A 14,198-nucleotide genomic window follows, 5' to 3' on the forward strand; every position below is an offset into this window, starting at 1 on the left:
GCGCGAGAAGGTTCTGGATAATTCTATACATCATATTTCCCCAATCTACGCTTCTAAGAGGTTATTTCAAAAGGAGTTTATTTTCACAGAAACTACCGCTTAGGTAAGACATCGAAACTCCGACTGTTGATGATAGCTCCTGTTTCCGGATATGGAGAATTACATCGTCTGCGTTGAGTTTATGGTGAAAATGACCCAATAGATCTCGGGGTTTAATTATAAGTGGGATGATCTGGATGTGATACAACGTTGTTTCTTTTCTAAGCAATAAAGAAAGGAAAGAAAAAAGAGCTCGAAGAAATAGAAGCTCAAACACGTAGGTAGTAAGCTATATCGTAACCTTATATAAGATACAGTCTATCAGATTTTATAAAAAAACATATACAAAAACAGGCCGGGGCTTGTTTTCCGTTTTTTGTTCTTACTTATACACGACAATTAGAAATTTCGAAGACCATGATATCAGATGCACCGAGTCTTTTTAATTCATCTAAAACAACACCTTTTGTCTTTCTCTCGATCATGGAACTGACGGCAACCCATCCCTCATCACCAATCTTGGAGATGGTTGGCGCTCTACGGCCGGGTGTCACCTTCAACAGTTCAGGTAGTTTATTTTCGGGAGCGTTATAAATACATGAAACAAACTGTTGGGCGGTCATGACACCTTCGATTCTTGACTTGATAGTAGCGATCAAACTAATATCGCTCGTAGGGTTTTTCGATTCTATTAGATAGGCACTTGTGCCTAGAACTGTATCAATATCAATCAAACCAGCAGCTCTCATTGTTTCACCACTTTCCACAAGATCCACAATAGCATCACCAATTCCGAGAGCGCATGATGCCTCTACGGAACCACCGACATACTTTATTCTTGTAGACATTTTTTCTACAGTAGTACCTTCCAATTTTGCGAAGTATTTTTCAGCCAATCTAACAAAACTTGTGACAATGGTCTTACCGATCAATTGTTCTGGTTTTTTATATTCTCCATTTACCGGGACTTGCACTTGCAATTTACAGTTACCAAATTGTAAATCAATTGCTAAGTTTACGTCGACGTCAGACTCACGAACTTGGTCAACACCAGTTATACCAAGGTCACATTTACCTTCTCCAACAAAAGTCGGAATATCCGCAGCAGGCAAAAAAATCAATGCTATAGGTAAGCTTGTGCATAATGCTATGTCTAGTCTTTGGGAACGATGGAAGCTAATGTCTGCACCATTTAAAATGGAGACACATTTGGAATATAAACGTCCTTTCTTTGGGATTGCAAACAGCAATCTATCGTTCAGGTGGTTCACCAAATCCATGTTTCAATCGAAATTTTTCAACTGTCACTTTACCTTTTCCGCTTAAAAAATCCAAAATCTAGGTCGGCAGAATGAAAGGCACTTCGTAACTATAAGCTAGTGAAATGATTGTAACTCGCGATATATAAATTATATATATTAGTCAGTTATTTTTACGCTAACATTTTTATAAGCTCGAACGGTGCGGATGACTCACTTGAAATTTTTTTCCTCAGCATGGACGTACACGTGTGCGTTTGCTCGCTTCAGGATGCCGAAATGAGAGAGTTTTCAGCAGGAGTCAACCCTGCTGGTGGCGAGATTGCCAGAAATAAATTACCTAATGAAACTAATTAATTATATCTTCTCAAGAGTCTCACACTGGCCATGTTAAACAATCCATCTAATAAGGCTATAAGCAGTTCTCTCAACGTATCCCTAGTAGAAACTCCCTCAGTGCACCTTTTCTTCTTGTTTCATTCCTATTCTTGACCAGCGTACGGCGATAAACTTATGCAGATCATGAAGTTTCATTTAGGCTGCAGGCATTTGACGATCTTGGCATTCTCGAAATTTTTCAAGTTACAGAAACTGCAGTTTGAAGCTATTGTTATTAAGTGATATGTCTAAATAGTGTACATAATATTGCATTAATGAATCATGATGAGATGATTGAGGGGGGATTTTGCTAAAAGCAAATTTTCCTAACGGCCGTAGTATTTGATTTCTAGAGGTCTTAAAATGTTGTAAATGATGAAGGCCCAACTTGCACCCAATTCGAACCCAATATCACCACCATAGTCACCAATTAGACGACCAATTTCGCCAATCCAGTATGTTTGGCTCATACCCAACGCAACACCGAAGGCACCAACGATCAAGGCAGCAGTACCCGCAATACCAATAGGTAGACCATTCCAGTTGTCCCAGTCTTCGACTTTGTAAGCACTAAACGAACGTCTGTAGATGAAATGCTCTGAGCATGCAATAGCAATGTAGATAGCCAGGTAATAACCGATGGAGTCCATAAAATTCTCCATGAATCCATCAAAGTAATAGGTTGCAGGAATGGAAATACCTAAAGTTGCAGCATTACCTGCCATTGTCCAGATAACTCTTGGTACCTTGGCCAATGGTGCCCATAACGCTTGGGCGGATAAAGCCACGGTATACATGTTTGGAATGTTATTGGCAATAGTAGACAAAGCCAACAAGACACAACAAAATTGACCAAACCCGTTTAGAGAGTTGGGAACTAAGATAGCATATATCACACCACCCATAGCATTTTTATCATAGTATGCCTTCCAGGTTGGGTCATTAAGAGCAGCCATAGCAGAGGCAGCACCAAGGATCATAGTGAAAAATAGAGGGAATGCTAGACCGGCAACCAGGGAAAAAAAAATCTTGTATTTGTTGGTCCTCTTCGGCATATAGACAGTGTAGTCAGCGGCATAAGTTGTCCAACCTGCAGCAAACCCATAAATAGAGGAGCCAAAGGAAAGAACACTACCTGCGGTAGTGGGGCCACCTATCCATTCACCGCCCTTGAACTTCCCTGACCGAGATAGTTGAGCAATAATGACTAAAAAGACGGCAAAATTAGGCACCCACGACCATTTTTCGTATGTGTGGATGACTCTGTAACCAAAGAAAGTCACAAGCACAGTACCACCAATAATGATCACACAACCAGCCCAAATAGGGCAGACATGGCCGGAACCTTCATTCACCATATTCAGAAGTTGCGCGGAAACTGAGGTATTCACAATACCCCAACCAACACAGGCGATAACATTAATAAAAGAAAAAATTCTTGCCGTGACATTCCCAACCAGGTACCTGGAAAGAATCATCTGTCTCAGCCCCAATTCGGCACCGAAAACTGAAAAGAAAGCCACAGATACCAAACCTATTATGTTGAAAAAAATGATGACCAAAACACTTTGGCCAAAATTAAGACCGAAGACCATGGGACCCAAGGCACCTAGGGCATATGATGCAATAACCATATTGGCCGAAAACCACATGGATGCCGCATTCAGTATAGAGTCGTCAGTTTTCTCATCCTCTGTAATTGGTTCAACACCCTTTGTCTCAGCATTTAAACTGGAAAAAATCCTTTGAAAGTATGACAATGTTGTAGCCTCTGATGATTCAACTATGTATTGTTGGTCATCTTCAGAGGTAGCGGTAAAAATTTCAGAAGTGGCTGCCTTCTTCTCGTTTTCCAGGCTCGAGCCTATTACGGGAGAGCTCTTCTCCAAATCCTGGATCTCGTAAACATTATTTCCTTCTTCCAACATTCTTTATAAATGGTTGAAATTGAAGATAGGATAATCGATATGCGACGTCTATATTATTATATCTGTGAATACTATTACAACTGTACTTATTTTTTTACATTGCCAAGAGAATCATCTCCAACGTGTTTAAGGCCTAATAACAATTTACCGCTTTAATATTTTTCAATGGATATTTATATTAATTCCATTATGTTGGTTGGTTCCCTGGCATCTTGATCATCGAAAAAAAAAACTTGAAAAATTCACAATAAAAAAAAGAAATTAAAAGCCGGAACAATTTATTGATAAGACGAAAAGGTACTACTACATGTACGTACAAGACAGCAGGGATCGCGATAAAAGTTGTGCGCGATGGCAGAACGCGCGCCGGGTTCCCCTGTAAAAGAGTCAGCCTGTACGAAAGTCCCCACTTGCAAGGCGATAAAGTCGACTGATACCGTTGTTTTTGGGTCATTGTCAGTAAAAAAAAATGTGCCGCCTTATTTTATCTCGCGCTAGGTAAAGCCGCAGGATATATTGAAATGTCCTTCATTGTAAAATGCTGATTGTTGTACAATTTGGAGTCTCGGATGACTTCTTTGCCGCTCTCCACAAGTAAATCACTAAAAAAACGATATGAGGTACGATGCTCTGGTTAATTAATTCAAGAAATTGATATGAAAGAAAGATGGCTGTAGTCTCAAGACAATTTGCCAAGGCATCCTTATCTTCAGCAAATTTTTTTATTTCCTGAAGTTTATCTGTCTGTTTTTTGACTTAGACTTTGCCTCTGTGCATTGTTCTTGTTTGGGTTGTTTTGTTCGAGCTGTTCTTCTTCCTCGAGAGCAAATGGGCAACAAGATCTGGACTAGTGTGTAACTAATTCAGATTGGCGGTAGAATCTTGCAGATATTTCGACATGTTGTCTTCAGTATACTTTCTTCGTAGCGTATGATTTTTTTTTTAGAATAGGCATTTGGATCTTGTAAACTGATCCGAGAAATTTGAGGCAAAGAGGTGCAAGCTTACTTCTATTACAAAATCATTAACTATGTCTATCTGTCACCTTGTCATTTCTGATTTGGATAACTTGCGGCTGCAGCATTTTTCGCAGGAAAATCAAATTCGTGAGAGTTTTTTGTAATATGAATTATTTTTATTCGTACTTATATAAAACAGTAAATTAGATACATAAGAAAAGTTTTATTTTCTTAAAATTTATTTCTTAGCCTTCTTTTCGGATTTCTTGGCTGCTTCAGTTTGTTCCTTAACGACCTTCTTAACAATCTTCTGCTCTTCAATCAAAAAAGCTCTGACGATTCTTTCCTTGACACAGTTGGCACATCTGGAACCACCGTAAGCTCTGGAAACAGTCTTGTGGGTCTTGGAAACAGTAGCGTATTGTCTTGGTCTCAAAGTAGAGATACCCTGTAAAGCACTACCACAGTCACCACACTTTGGTCTGGTAGCTAGTTTCTTAACATGTTGGGCACGCAAGATACCACCTGGGGTCTTAACAACCTTGATTTTGTTAGAACGGGTGTTGTCTATTCAGAAAATGCCATTAGAAAGTTCTTATACTTTCTCATATGATGGAAATGTTAGTATCAACTACAGTAGAAATATATTTGAGAAACCTGAGGAGAATTTTGTGCCCACGAATCAATAATAGTAGCTATTTCCGCACTGACGGCGACATTCACTTGAACCAAAATATGAAGCGGTGGAGTTTTTAACAGTAGGTCTTCTCTAACTCGACCATTATGATTGCAGTCTCTTTGCGTACTAGAACATTTTCATTCAGAACACTTTGATTCATTGTGAGCTCGGTAAAAGTTACGCAAGCGCTCGCAGGGATCATGTTAGTCCCTACAACACGGTATCGCATCTTGGTTCCTTTAAATCATAGAATCATCATCTCTTCAAGTTTTCTCGTAATTCATAATCTCGCCTTTAAACATACATGGATTTCTTCTTCTGAAAGTAACACGTTGAGCCATTTTTGGTTGTTCTGTTATGCAGTTTCCTCTTTAGTATTGGCACTACTGAGGTTAATAATCCAAAATATTTCAATTTCTTCTTGAAAACAGCATCTGCGGCCAGGCTCATGGGACTTGCACGGGAGCAGCCTTCACCAGGCGGCAGGTGATTAGGAGGTTTAGGCCCGAATAACGTAGCAAAGCCATTTCGGATTAGCGCGGGATCACAGTCCAATAAGAAAACTCTGGAGGGAGGCCGTTTCCACTGTCGAAACTGACTGTTCAAAAATGGGACCCCTTTCTTTTTGGTTTTTCGCATGAAAACGGAAAAAAAGGAAAGAGAAAGCAAATATTCCACCCATACAAGTCATTCAATGACCTTCATATTCTTGTACACCTTCACACCTCACTCTAATTAAGATGCAGTCTTCGAACTAGGTGGAATTATAGCTAATTAGTAGATTGAATGAACTCCTCAGAGGGAAAGCAACAAGGCCTTATTTTAAAATACTCTATAATATATCGTACAAAATTTTAGTAGAATTAACTTCTAAGAGGCCTTACTAAGTCTTACTCTAATCTTTTTCAGCAGCAATGGCTTCCATTTCCATGTCAACACCTAATGGCAACGCAGCAACTGCAACGCACGATCTAGCAGGTTTGTGAGTGTGGAAATACTTGGCATAAACGGAGTTGAATTCAGCAAAGTGTTTGATATCGGCCAAAAAAATGTTAACCTTGACAACTCTGTCTAATGAGGAATTGCTTGATTCTAAAACGTTTTTGACGTTTTGAAGCACTTGTTCAGCCTTCTCAGCAATGGAGCCTTCAACCAGCTTGTTGTCTTGGGTCACAGGAATTTGGCCAGAAAGGAAAATCAAGTTGTTTACCTTCATAGCATGGGAATATGAGGCAGCAGCAGCTGGAGCGGATTCACAAGTGACTGGAGTTAAATTGGTGGTCATGATTCAAAAAGGTGATTGTTTGAGGGATGAATTGTACTGTTCTCTTGCAGATACCAAGATAAACCCAAAATATTTGCGTCTTATCATGCGTCCGCTTAGTTAAGATTCAACATTTGAGTATTTCTCTTGACAGGCTAGAAGCTCGCGAGATGGAGAAATAATGGTGGTCGAGAGAAAACACGTGAGCGTGACGAAACAGTGAATTCGGTACTATTACTTATCATTTTGGGTACTACAGAAACAAATCAAGATAATATAGACGAAGCCAATTGGTGCTTATTGCCTCTTCAAATCATCTGGTTCTTGCATATGCTATGCGTACCATGACTCATGTATATATACATATTTATATCCGTTTTAATAAGGTTTCCGTATTTTCCACGATAGAATTTACGTACTAAGAAAAATCTTGCTACAGCTAGGTTGCAAATAATGCGCTTTGTCTTCATTTGTAACCGATCAATTGGTCTTGAACTCCTCAATTGACGTTCGATTGTAGTCATCAGAGGGTATTAGAGCTTCCAATTCGGGGTTACCCCTATTTTTTCTCTATTGCACAGTGTGGAGGGTCAAAACACTTGAGTACTGGTAAACGGCTACAATTTAACACTGGACGTCGGCACATACAACAATAAATTCGAAGGTTAGCGCAAGATGAGTAGGGCTAGTAGAATAACGTTCACAGTTTCATGTCTAATAACAGCAGCGACGGTCGTCGGCGTTCATTATGTGCAAGAAATGGAGAGGGAAACCCTTCACCAGGGTCCGATAAAGGATGCTAAACGAGTTGAAGAGAAAAGATTGAGAAACCTAGATGGAGCTACTCCATCTGATCCTACAAAGGAAAGAAAAAGATACTTCAACATGAGTGAGCATGAGGAACAAAAAGAGTTGCGAAAAAAATATGAGATGATGCAGCCGCTTAGTGGAGAGGTTGTTACAAAGGGCGGAGAGGTGGTAAAGGGATCTAAAAAGTAACCTCATACTAATAGCAGCCTTTTTGTCTTAAGTACCAATACCATTCTTGTATATATGTGTGTAACTATCGTGTAACTATTCCCATGAAGTCTTCGAGTCCAGGGATAAATCAAACATAAAGCTCTGGTACTACTTAATTAACTGTGGTCAACATTTCAGCATCTTTCCTCCCCACTTCGAGAATGTTATTTTTTTAATAGATGGTCTGTTTCATCTGTACTTCTACGAACTATATTGTAGGATTTCTCGCCTTACTGTGGCCCTTTTCCCTCGCCCTTCCGGAAAAATTCTATGAACGTAGTTATTTAAGAGATAACAAGGCTACACTTCATAAAACCTTAAAAATTAGCATCGTTAACTGCAACAGCATCAATCGCAAGTGAACCAAACCAGTGGAGATATCTAGAAGTTGGAGGGTGTGTCATTATTGTTAATATAGTACGTAATTCTTCTTCGTCTTAAAGCTACTTTTTTCCAAACAATTGAGCCGTAATTAGGTAAGTAAGCCAACTACAGAAAATAGCTCCGCTATGTCTATCAAAGGAGGTTCTCCGTTATCAACCAACGCAAGCAGTAGTCCGAAGTCTACGTATTCGATACAGTCGGACGATAAAGTAAATCACGTTGGGGGTGGTAATGTTGAAACGCGTACAGGTAATCCACAAGAGGACAATAATAGACGTGATATTGTGGTAGTGACAAGAGTGGCTTCTGATGAGACCTTGGAATCACAATCATCTACCTCATCAATGGGAATTAGACCAGAATCATCCTTTAATTTTGACGAAGTTCCTGGCCAGGCCAGAGCTGAACTGAACAACCGAGTGCATGCCTCAAACATGAACAATATCAGCAAATACCATCCAGTACGATTCTCAAAGAATAATGAAAGGCAATCGGGCGAGGCAAGCAGTTCGAATGAGAAAGTGCAAGGCGTTCCTACAGATCAATCGTCCACTCAAGAAGATAAAATACTCGATGGTGATATTAGCAATCAGCAAGTAACCCCGTCTCTGAATATAGCAGAATTTCCCACAGATAAGCTTCTTAAAATGTTGACGGCATTATTAACTAAAATAATCAAATCCAATGATAGGACAGCAGCTACAAATCCTAGTTTGACACAAGAAATTGAGAACGGAAAGTGTCTTACACTAACCGATAGTGAAAGGAAATATCTAAGTCCTGTTCTGGGGTTCCGAGGAAAGCATGTACCACAAATTGGCCTCGATCAATATTTTCAGCGGATTCAGAAGTATTGTCCCACAACAAATGATGTATTTTTATCGCTTCTCGTATATTTCGATAGAATATCCAAGAGATGCAATAGTACCAACACAAAGCCCAAAACTGATACCCTCAAAGATGGGTCAAGCTCAGATATGAACCCTTTGAATAAAAATAGCAAGGGCGCCGGTAAGATGTCCGCATGTAACAGTAACGAAAATAATGAAAATAATGATTCGGATGACGAAAATACGGATGTTGGAAGGGAATTAAGGCCACATCCCCAGATGTTTGTGATGGATTCCCATAATATTCACAGATTAATCATAGCTGGTATCACAGTAAGTACGAAGTTTCTGAGTGATTTCTTCTACAGCAATTCAAGGTATTCTAGGGTCGGAGGAATATCATTACAGGAACTTAACCACCTAGAGCTACAGTTTTTGGTTTTATGTGATTTTGAACTATTGATATCAGTCAACGAATTGCAGAGATACGCGGATTTACTATACAGATTCTGGAACAACGCAAAAGCCCAGTCACAAGCGCTAGTAACGAATGTGTAGATATGAGTAATATGCAAGTAGATATGTTTACGTATACAGTTTTACTCAACAAAAATAATCATCGTAGTTTTAACTTCCACATCGCTGAAAGATGAGGTAGCAGGTCAGAGTAGCAGTTTACTCTGAACTTGTAACGTTTCGTTTGCAGGGTACAGTCTTGGAATCCATACTGCTGGAAATAAGATAGCAGGTCAGAGTAGCAGTTTACTCTGAACTTCTATAGTTCCGTTTGCAAGGTACAGTTTGGGAATCCACCCAGCTGGAAATAAGATAGCAGGTCAGAGTAGCAGTTTACTCTGAACTTCTAACGTTTCGTTTGCAGGGTACAGTCTTGGAATCCATACTGCTGGAAATAAGATAGCAGGTCAGAGTAGCAGTTTACTCTGAACTTCTAACGTTTCGTTTGCAGGGTACAGTCTTGGAATCCATACTGCTGGAAATAAGATAGCAGGTCAGAGTAGCAGTTTACTCTGAACTTCTATAGTTCCGTTTGCAAGGTACAGTTTTGGAATCCATACTGCTGGAAAGGAGATAGCAGGTCAGAGTAGCAGTTTACTCTGAACTTCTAACGTTTCGTTTGCAAGGTACGGTTTGGGAATCCACACTGCTGCAGATAAGCATAGCAAGTCAGAGTAACAGTTTACTCTGACCTTCTATAGTTCCGTTTGCAAGGTACAGTTTGGAAATCCACACAGCTGGAAATGAGATAGCAGGTCAGAGTAGCAGTTTACTCTGACCTTCTATAGTTCCGTCTATACGTGACTGGAGGCTTATCACATGAGTGACTGCATTTTCCGGCAACCACTTTTTGCTAAAAAAACCTTTACAGAAAGTCTTATCGTTGTTTCGTTCGTCGATTTTTAACGTTCTTTTCATCATAATACGAGGAAGGGTAAAGTCCGCCTTCGTGATGAAAAGTCAAAAACGATAAGGTCTTTTTATATCACTCATCGAATTTCAACCATTTTGAGTAAGCGCAAGTAAAACATATATATAGGGACGTACCTTCTTCTTACCCAGGTAGTCTGTAGTCTGAGCTAATATAATACGACAACAAAGGGATAAATTTGTTGAAAAAAATACTACTGGATTTGAGGTAAACGGGCGCTCGGAAAAACTTACCATACTATTGAAGGACTTAATAAAATATGCCTCAGACGTATAAAATATCCGTGGCTGGTACAAAGGATGCAAGCTATGAGCTTAAAGATCTCGAGTCTCGAGTTCGCGATGCTAAGACACCTTCGACCAATGAATTCTATGAAGATGTAGAATCGCACGAAACAGAAGAATTGGTTGAGACTAAATTATCCTTCTTAAACAGAATTGCGGCCAGCTTAAGCGCTGAGACGAAGGGTATTGAACCAATCACAGAGGATGAGAAAACTGATGGCTCTATACTAAATGCTGCGTCCATGTGGTTTTCAGCTAATATGGTTTTGCCTGCTTACGCTATTGGAGCCTTGGGTCCCATGGTATTTGGTCTAAATTTCGGTCAAAGCGTTTTGGTTATCATTTTTTTTAATCTACTAGGTTTGGTGTCCGTTGCATTTTTTTCCGTTTTTGGTGCCGAATTGGGTCTAAGACAAATGATTCTTTCCAGATATTTGGTCGGTAATGTTGCAGCAAGAATTTTTTCTCTCATCAACTTTATTGCATGTATTGGTTGGGGTATTGTTAACACTGTAGGAAGTTCACAAGTGCTGAATACGGTTAATCCAGGCCATCAATGTCCTCTTTGGGCCGGTTGCATTGTCATTATCGTTGCCACTGTGATTGTGACCTTTTTTGGTTATAATGTCATTCACGCTTATGAAAAATGGGCATGGGTACCCAACTTTGCCGTTTTTTTAGTCATTATTGCTCGTTTGTCAAGGTCTGGGAAATTCGTTCTCGGTGAATGGACATCTGGACCCACTACTGCTGGTAACGTACTTTCGTTTGGTTCAACTGTTTATGGATTTGCGGCTGGCTGGACAACATATGCCGCCGATTATACCGTCTATATGCCAAGGAAAACGAATAAGTACAAAATATTCTTCTCACTTGTGGCTGGCTTGGCAACCCCGTTGTTTTTTACCATGATCCTTGGTGCTGCAGTAGCAATGGCCGCCGTTGGTGATCCAACCTGGAAAGCATATTATGATGAAAACTCCATTGGTGGTTTAACGTTTGCCATCCTCGTTCCAAATTCCGCCCATGGCTTCGGCCAGTTCTGTTGTGTGTTATTGTCTCTGTCCACTATCGCCAATAATGTTCCCAATTTTTACACTATTGCTTTATCAGTACAAGCTACATGGGGACCTCTTGCAAAAGTTCCGAGAGTTGTCTGGACTTTGTTAGGTTGCGTGACAGCTTTAGCTATTGCAATTCCTGCCTGTTATTTTTTTTCCACTTTCATGAATTACTTTATGGACTCCATTGGTTACTACTTGGCTATATACATTGCCATTGCATGCTCGGAGCACTTTATCTACAGACGTTCGTTTAGCGCTTATAATGTTGATGACTGGGATAATTGGGACCGTTTACCCATTGGTATCGCAGGCACTGCTGCTTTGATTGTTGGTGCCTTCGGTGTTGCCTTGGGTATGTGTCAGACTTACTGGGTTGGTGAAATCGGTCGTTTGATTGGTGATTATGGTGGTGATATAGGGTTCGAATTAGGGTTAAGTTGGTCATTCATTGTTTACAACATTGTTAGACCTCTAGAACTCAAATACTTCGGTCGTTGACTGAAGTTGATTGACGTAAATTGTAATTTCTATTTTTCGTAGTTAGCATAGTTGGCCCTAGAACGCCAATGCCATCAATTCATTAGTAGCATGTGCATAACTGGAAACATCACGATCTTGATCGCTTGGGTTCTACAAAAAGACAAAGTAATTCCCGATAAGATTATCACGTGACTGTGGTTCTAATAGTTACTCTTGCTGTTAAGAAATACATTAGGGGACGTTCTATTGTTTTCGGTTAGTCGATCTCAACTCATTTGTAATCTGAAGTAGGTACAACATATACAAAGTTGGTGTTGCAGCCTTTTTTCTTATTCAGGTAATCAGTATATATAGTGCGACAACTCCAGTGCTTATCAAAAAATATCTTTATCACCTTCGCAATGAAGGATGATTCCGCAGCTGCCCATTGAAAGATTGGAACAAAATATGTCTCAAACGCATGATATGCCTTCGATCAATACAGAAGATGTGGGGAATGAGCATAAAGATCTCGAGCGTGAAATTCACGATGCCAAGGATTCCTCAGCTAATATATTTTATGAGGATATAGAATCGCACGGAACCGATGAATCTGTCGAGGCCAAGCTAGAATCGCGCGAATCCGAAGAAGAGGTTGAGACTAAACTGTCTTTCTTGAATCGGATCGCTGCTGCTTTAAATGCCGAAACAAAGGGTGTTGAACCAATTACAGAGGATGAGAAGACCGATGACTCTATGCTCAATGCTGCAACCATATGGTTTTCAGCTAATATGGTTATTGTAGCCTATTCCGTGGGTGCCTTGGGTCCTCTGGTATTTGGTTTAAATTTCGGTCAAAGTGTTCTGGTTATTATTTTCTTCAATATTCTAGGTCTGTTGCCTGTTGCATTATTTTCTCTTTTCGGAGTAGAGTTGGGTCTAAGACAGATGATTCTTTCTAGATATCTTGCTGGTAATGTGACGGCAAGAATTTTCTCCTTTATTAACGTTATTGCTTGTGTTGGTTGGTGTGTTTTGAATATTTCTGTTTCCGCGCAACTGCTGAATATGGTGAATGAAGGTTCTGGCCATGTCTGTCCTATTTGGGCTGGTTGCTTAATCATTGCTGGTGGTACCGTGCTTGTGACGTTCTTTGGTTACAGAGTTATCCATGCATATGAAAAATGGTCGTGGGTGCCTAATTTTGCTGCCTTTCTGGTCATTATTGCTCAACTATCCCGGTCAGGAAAGTTCACAGGCGGTGAATGGACAGGCGGCTCTAATACCGCAGCTGGTGTTCTTTCTTTTGGCTCTGCTGTTTTCGGGTCTGCCGCAGGATGGACAACTTATGCGGCGGATTATACTGTTTATGTGCCAAAGAAGACGAACAAATACAAGATTTTCTTTTCCGTAGTTGCAGGTCTAGCAATCCCTCTATTTTTCACTATGATACTTGGAGCCGCTTGTGGTATGGCGGCCCTCAATGACCCAACCTGGAAGGCATACTATGACAAAAACTCTATGGGTGGTGTAATATATGCTATCTTAGTTCCCAACTCTCTAAACGGATTTGGGCAATTCTGTTGTGTTTTATTGGCTCTGTCAACTGTTGCTAATAATGTCCCTGGAATGTATACTGTTGCTTTATCGGTTCAAGCTTCATGGGCGCCATTCGCTAAAATACCAAGAGTTGTCTGGACAATGGCTGCTAATGCTGCAACTTTGGGTATTTCCATACCTGCTACCTATTACTTTGATGGATTTATGGAGAATTTTATGGACTCCATCGGTTATTACCTCGCTATCTACATTGCCATTGGTTGTTCGGAACATTTTATCTATAGACGTTCGTTTAGCGCCTATAATGTAGATGATTGGAATAATTGGGATCATCTGCCTATTGGTATTGCAGGTATAATCGCCTTGATTGTTGGAGCATTCGGTGTTGCGTTGGGTATGTGCCAGACATACTGGGTTGGTGAAATTTCTCGTTTGATTGGTGATTATGGTGGTGATATAGGGTTCGAATTAGGGTTAAGTTGGGCATTTATTGCTTACAATATTGCTAGACCATTGGAACTAAAATACTTCGGCCGTTAACTAAACTCAATTGATGAAATTTTTTATTTTTACTCTTGGTTCTCATAAAATATTGGCTTTATCAGGTAAGTTTCGACATTCAATAAATAGCATACGAATCAAAA

General features: G+C 40.0%; 8 protein-coding genes across 8 annotated transcripts; 4 read left to right on the forward strand and 4 right to left on the reverse strand.

The window, feature by feature from the left end:
* Window positions 1-425: 425 nt before the first annotated feature.
* HIS1 (ATP phosphoribosyltransferase) lies at window positions 426-1,319 on the reverse strand (the record flags this gene model as incomplete). Its single annotated transcript, XM_056227457.1, has 1 exon — window positions 426-1,319. One exon carries the CDS (start codon window positions 1,317-1,319, stop codon window positions 426-428), a length of 894 nt encoding a protein of 297 aa, XP_056087277.1.
* Window positions 1,320-2,002: 683 nt separating this feature from the next.
* Window positions 2,003-3,604, reverse strand: FCY2 (purine-cytosine permease; the record flags this gene model as incomplete). The annotated part of the gene is made up of 1 exon (XM_056227458.1): window positions 2,003-3,604. One exon carries the CDS (start codon window positions 3,602-3,604, stop codon window positions 2,003-2,005), a length of 1,602 nt encoding a protein of 533 aa, XP_056087278.1.
* A 1,197-nt stretch (window positions 3,605-4,801) lies between these two features.
* RPL34A (60S ribosomal protein eL34) lies at window positions 4,802-5,583 on the reverse strand (the record flags this gene model as incomplete). The annotated part of the gene is made up of 2 exons (XM_056227460.1): window positions 4,802-5,130; window positions 5,547-5,583. 2 exons carry the CDS (start codon window positions 5,581-5,583, stop codon window positions 4,802-4,804), a joined length of 366 nt encoding a protein of 121 aa, XP_056087279.1.
* A 554-nt stretch (window positions 5,584-6,137) lies between these two features.
* HMF1 (putative isoleucine biosynthesis protein HMF1) lies at window positions 6,138-6,527 on the reverse strand (the record flags this gene model as incomplete). Its single annotated transcript, XM_056227461.1, has 1 exon — window positions 6,138-6,527. The coding sequence occupies one exon, from the start codon at window positions 6,525-6,527 to the stop codon at window positions 6,138-6,140; it is 390 nt and encodes a 129-aa protein (XP_056087280.1).
* Window positions 6,528-7,181: 654 nt separating this feature from the next.
* On the forward strand, window positions 7,182-7,505 carry PET117 (Pet117p; the record flags this gene model as incomplete). Its single annotated transcript, XM_056227462.1, has 1 exon — window positions 7,182-7,505. The coding sequence occupies one exon, from the start codon at window positions 7,182-7,184 to the stop codon at window positions 7,503-7,505; it is 324 nt and encodes a 107-aa protein (XP_056087281.1).
* Window positions 7,506-8,035: 530 nt separating this feature from the next.
* On the forward strand, window positions 8,036-9,298 carry PCL6 (Pcl6p; the record flags this gene model as incomplete). The annotated part of the gene is made up of 1 exon (XM_056227463.1): window positions 8,036-9,298. The coding sequence occupies one exon, from the start codon at window positions 8,036-8,038 to the stop codon at window positions 9,296-9,298; it is 1,263 nt and encodes a 420-aa protein (XP_056087282.1).
* A 1,148-nt stretch (window positions 9,299-10,446) lies between these two features.
* SKDI05G1370 (cytosine permease) lies at window positions 10,447-12,033 on the forward strand (the record flags this gene model as incomplete). The annotated part of the gene is made up of 1 exon (XM_056227464.1): window positions 10,447-12,033. The coding sequence occupies one exon, from the start codon at window positions 10,447-10,449 to the stop codon at window positions 12,031-12,033; it is 1,587 nt and encodes a 528-aa protein (XP_056087283.1).
* A 390-nt stretch (window positions 12,034-12,423) lies between these two features.
* On the forward strand, window positions 12,424-14,094 carry SKDI05G1380 (cytosine permease; the record flags this gene model as incomplete). The annotated part of the gene is made up of 1 exon (XM_056227465.1): window positions 12,424-14,094. The coding sequence occupies one exon, from the start codon at window positions 12,424-12,426 to the stop codon at window positions 14,092-14,094; it is 1,671 nt and encodes a 556-aa protein (XP_056087284.1).
* Between the last annotated feature and the right edge of the window lie 104 nt (window positions 14,095-14,198).

This window comes from Saccharomyces kudriavzevii (assembly GCF_947243775.1).
Source record: "Saccharomyces kudriavzevii IFO 1802 strain IFO1802 genome assembly, chromosome: 5".
In the NCBI taxonomy this organism is placed as follows: domain Eukaryota; kingdom Fungi; phylum Ascomycota; class Saccharomycetes; order Saccharomycetales; family Saccharomycetaceae; genus Saccharomyces; species Saccharomyces kudriavzevii.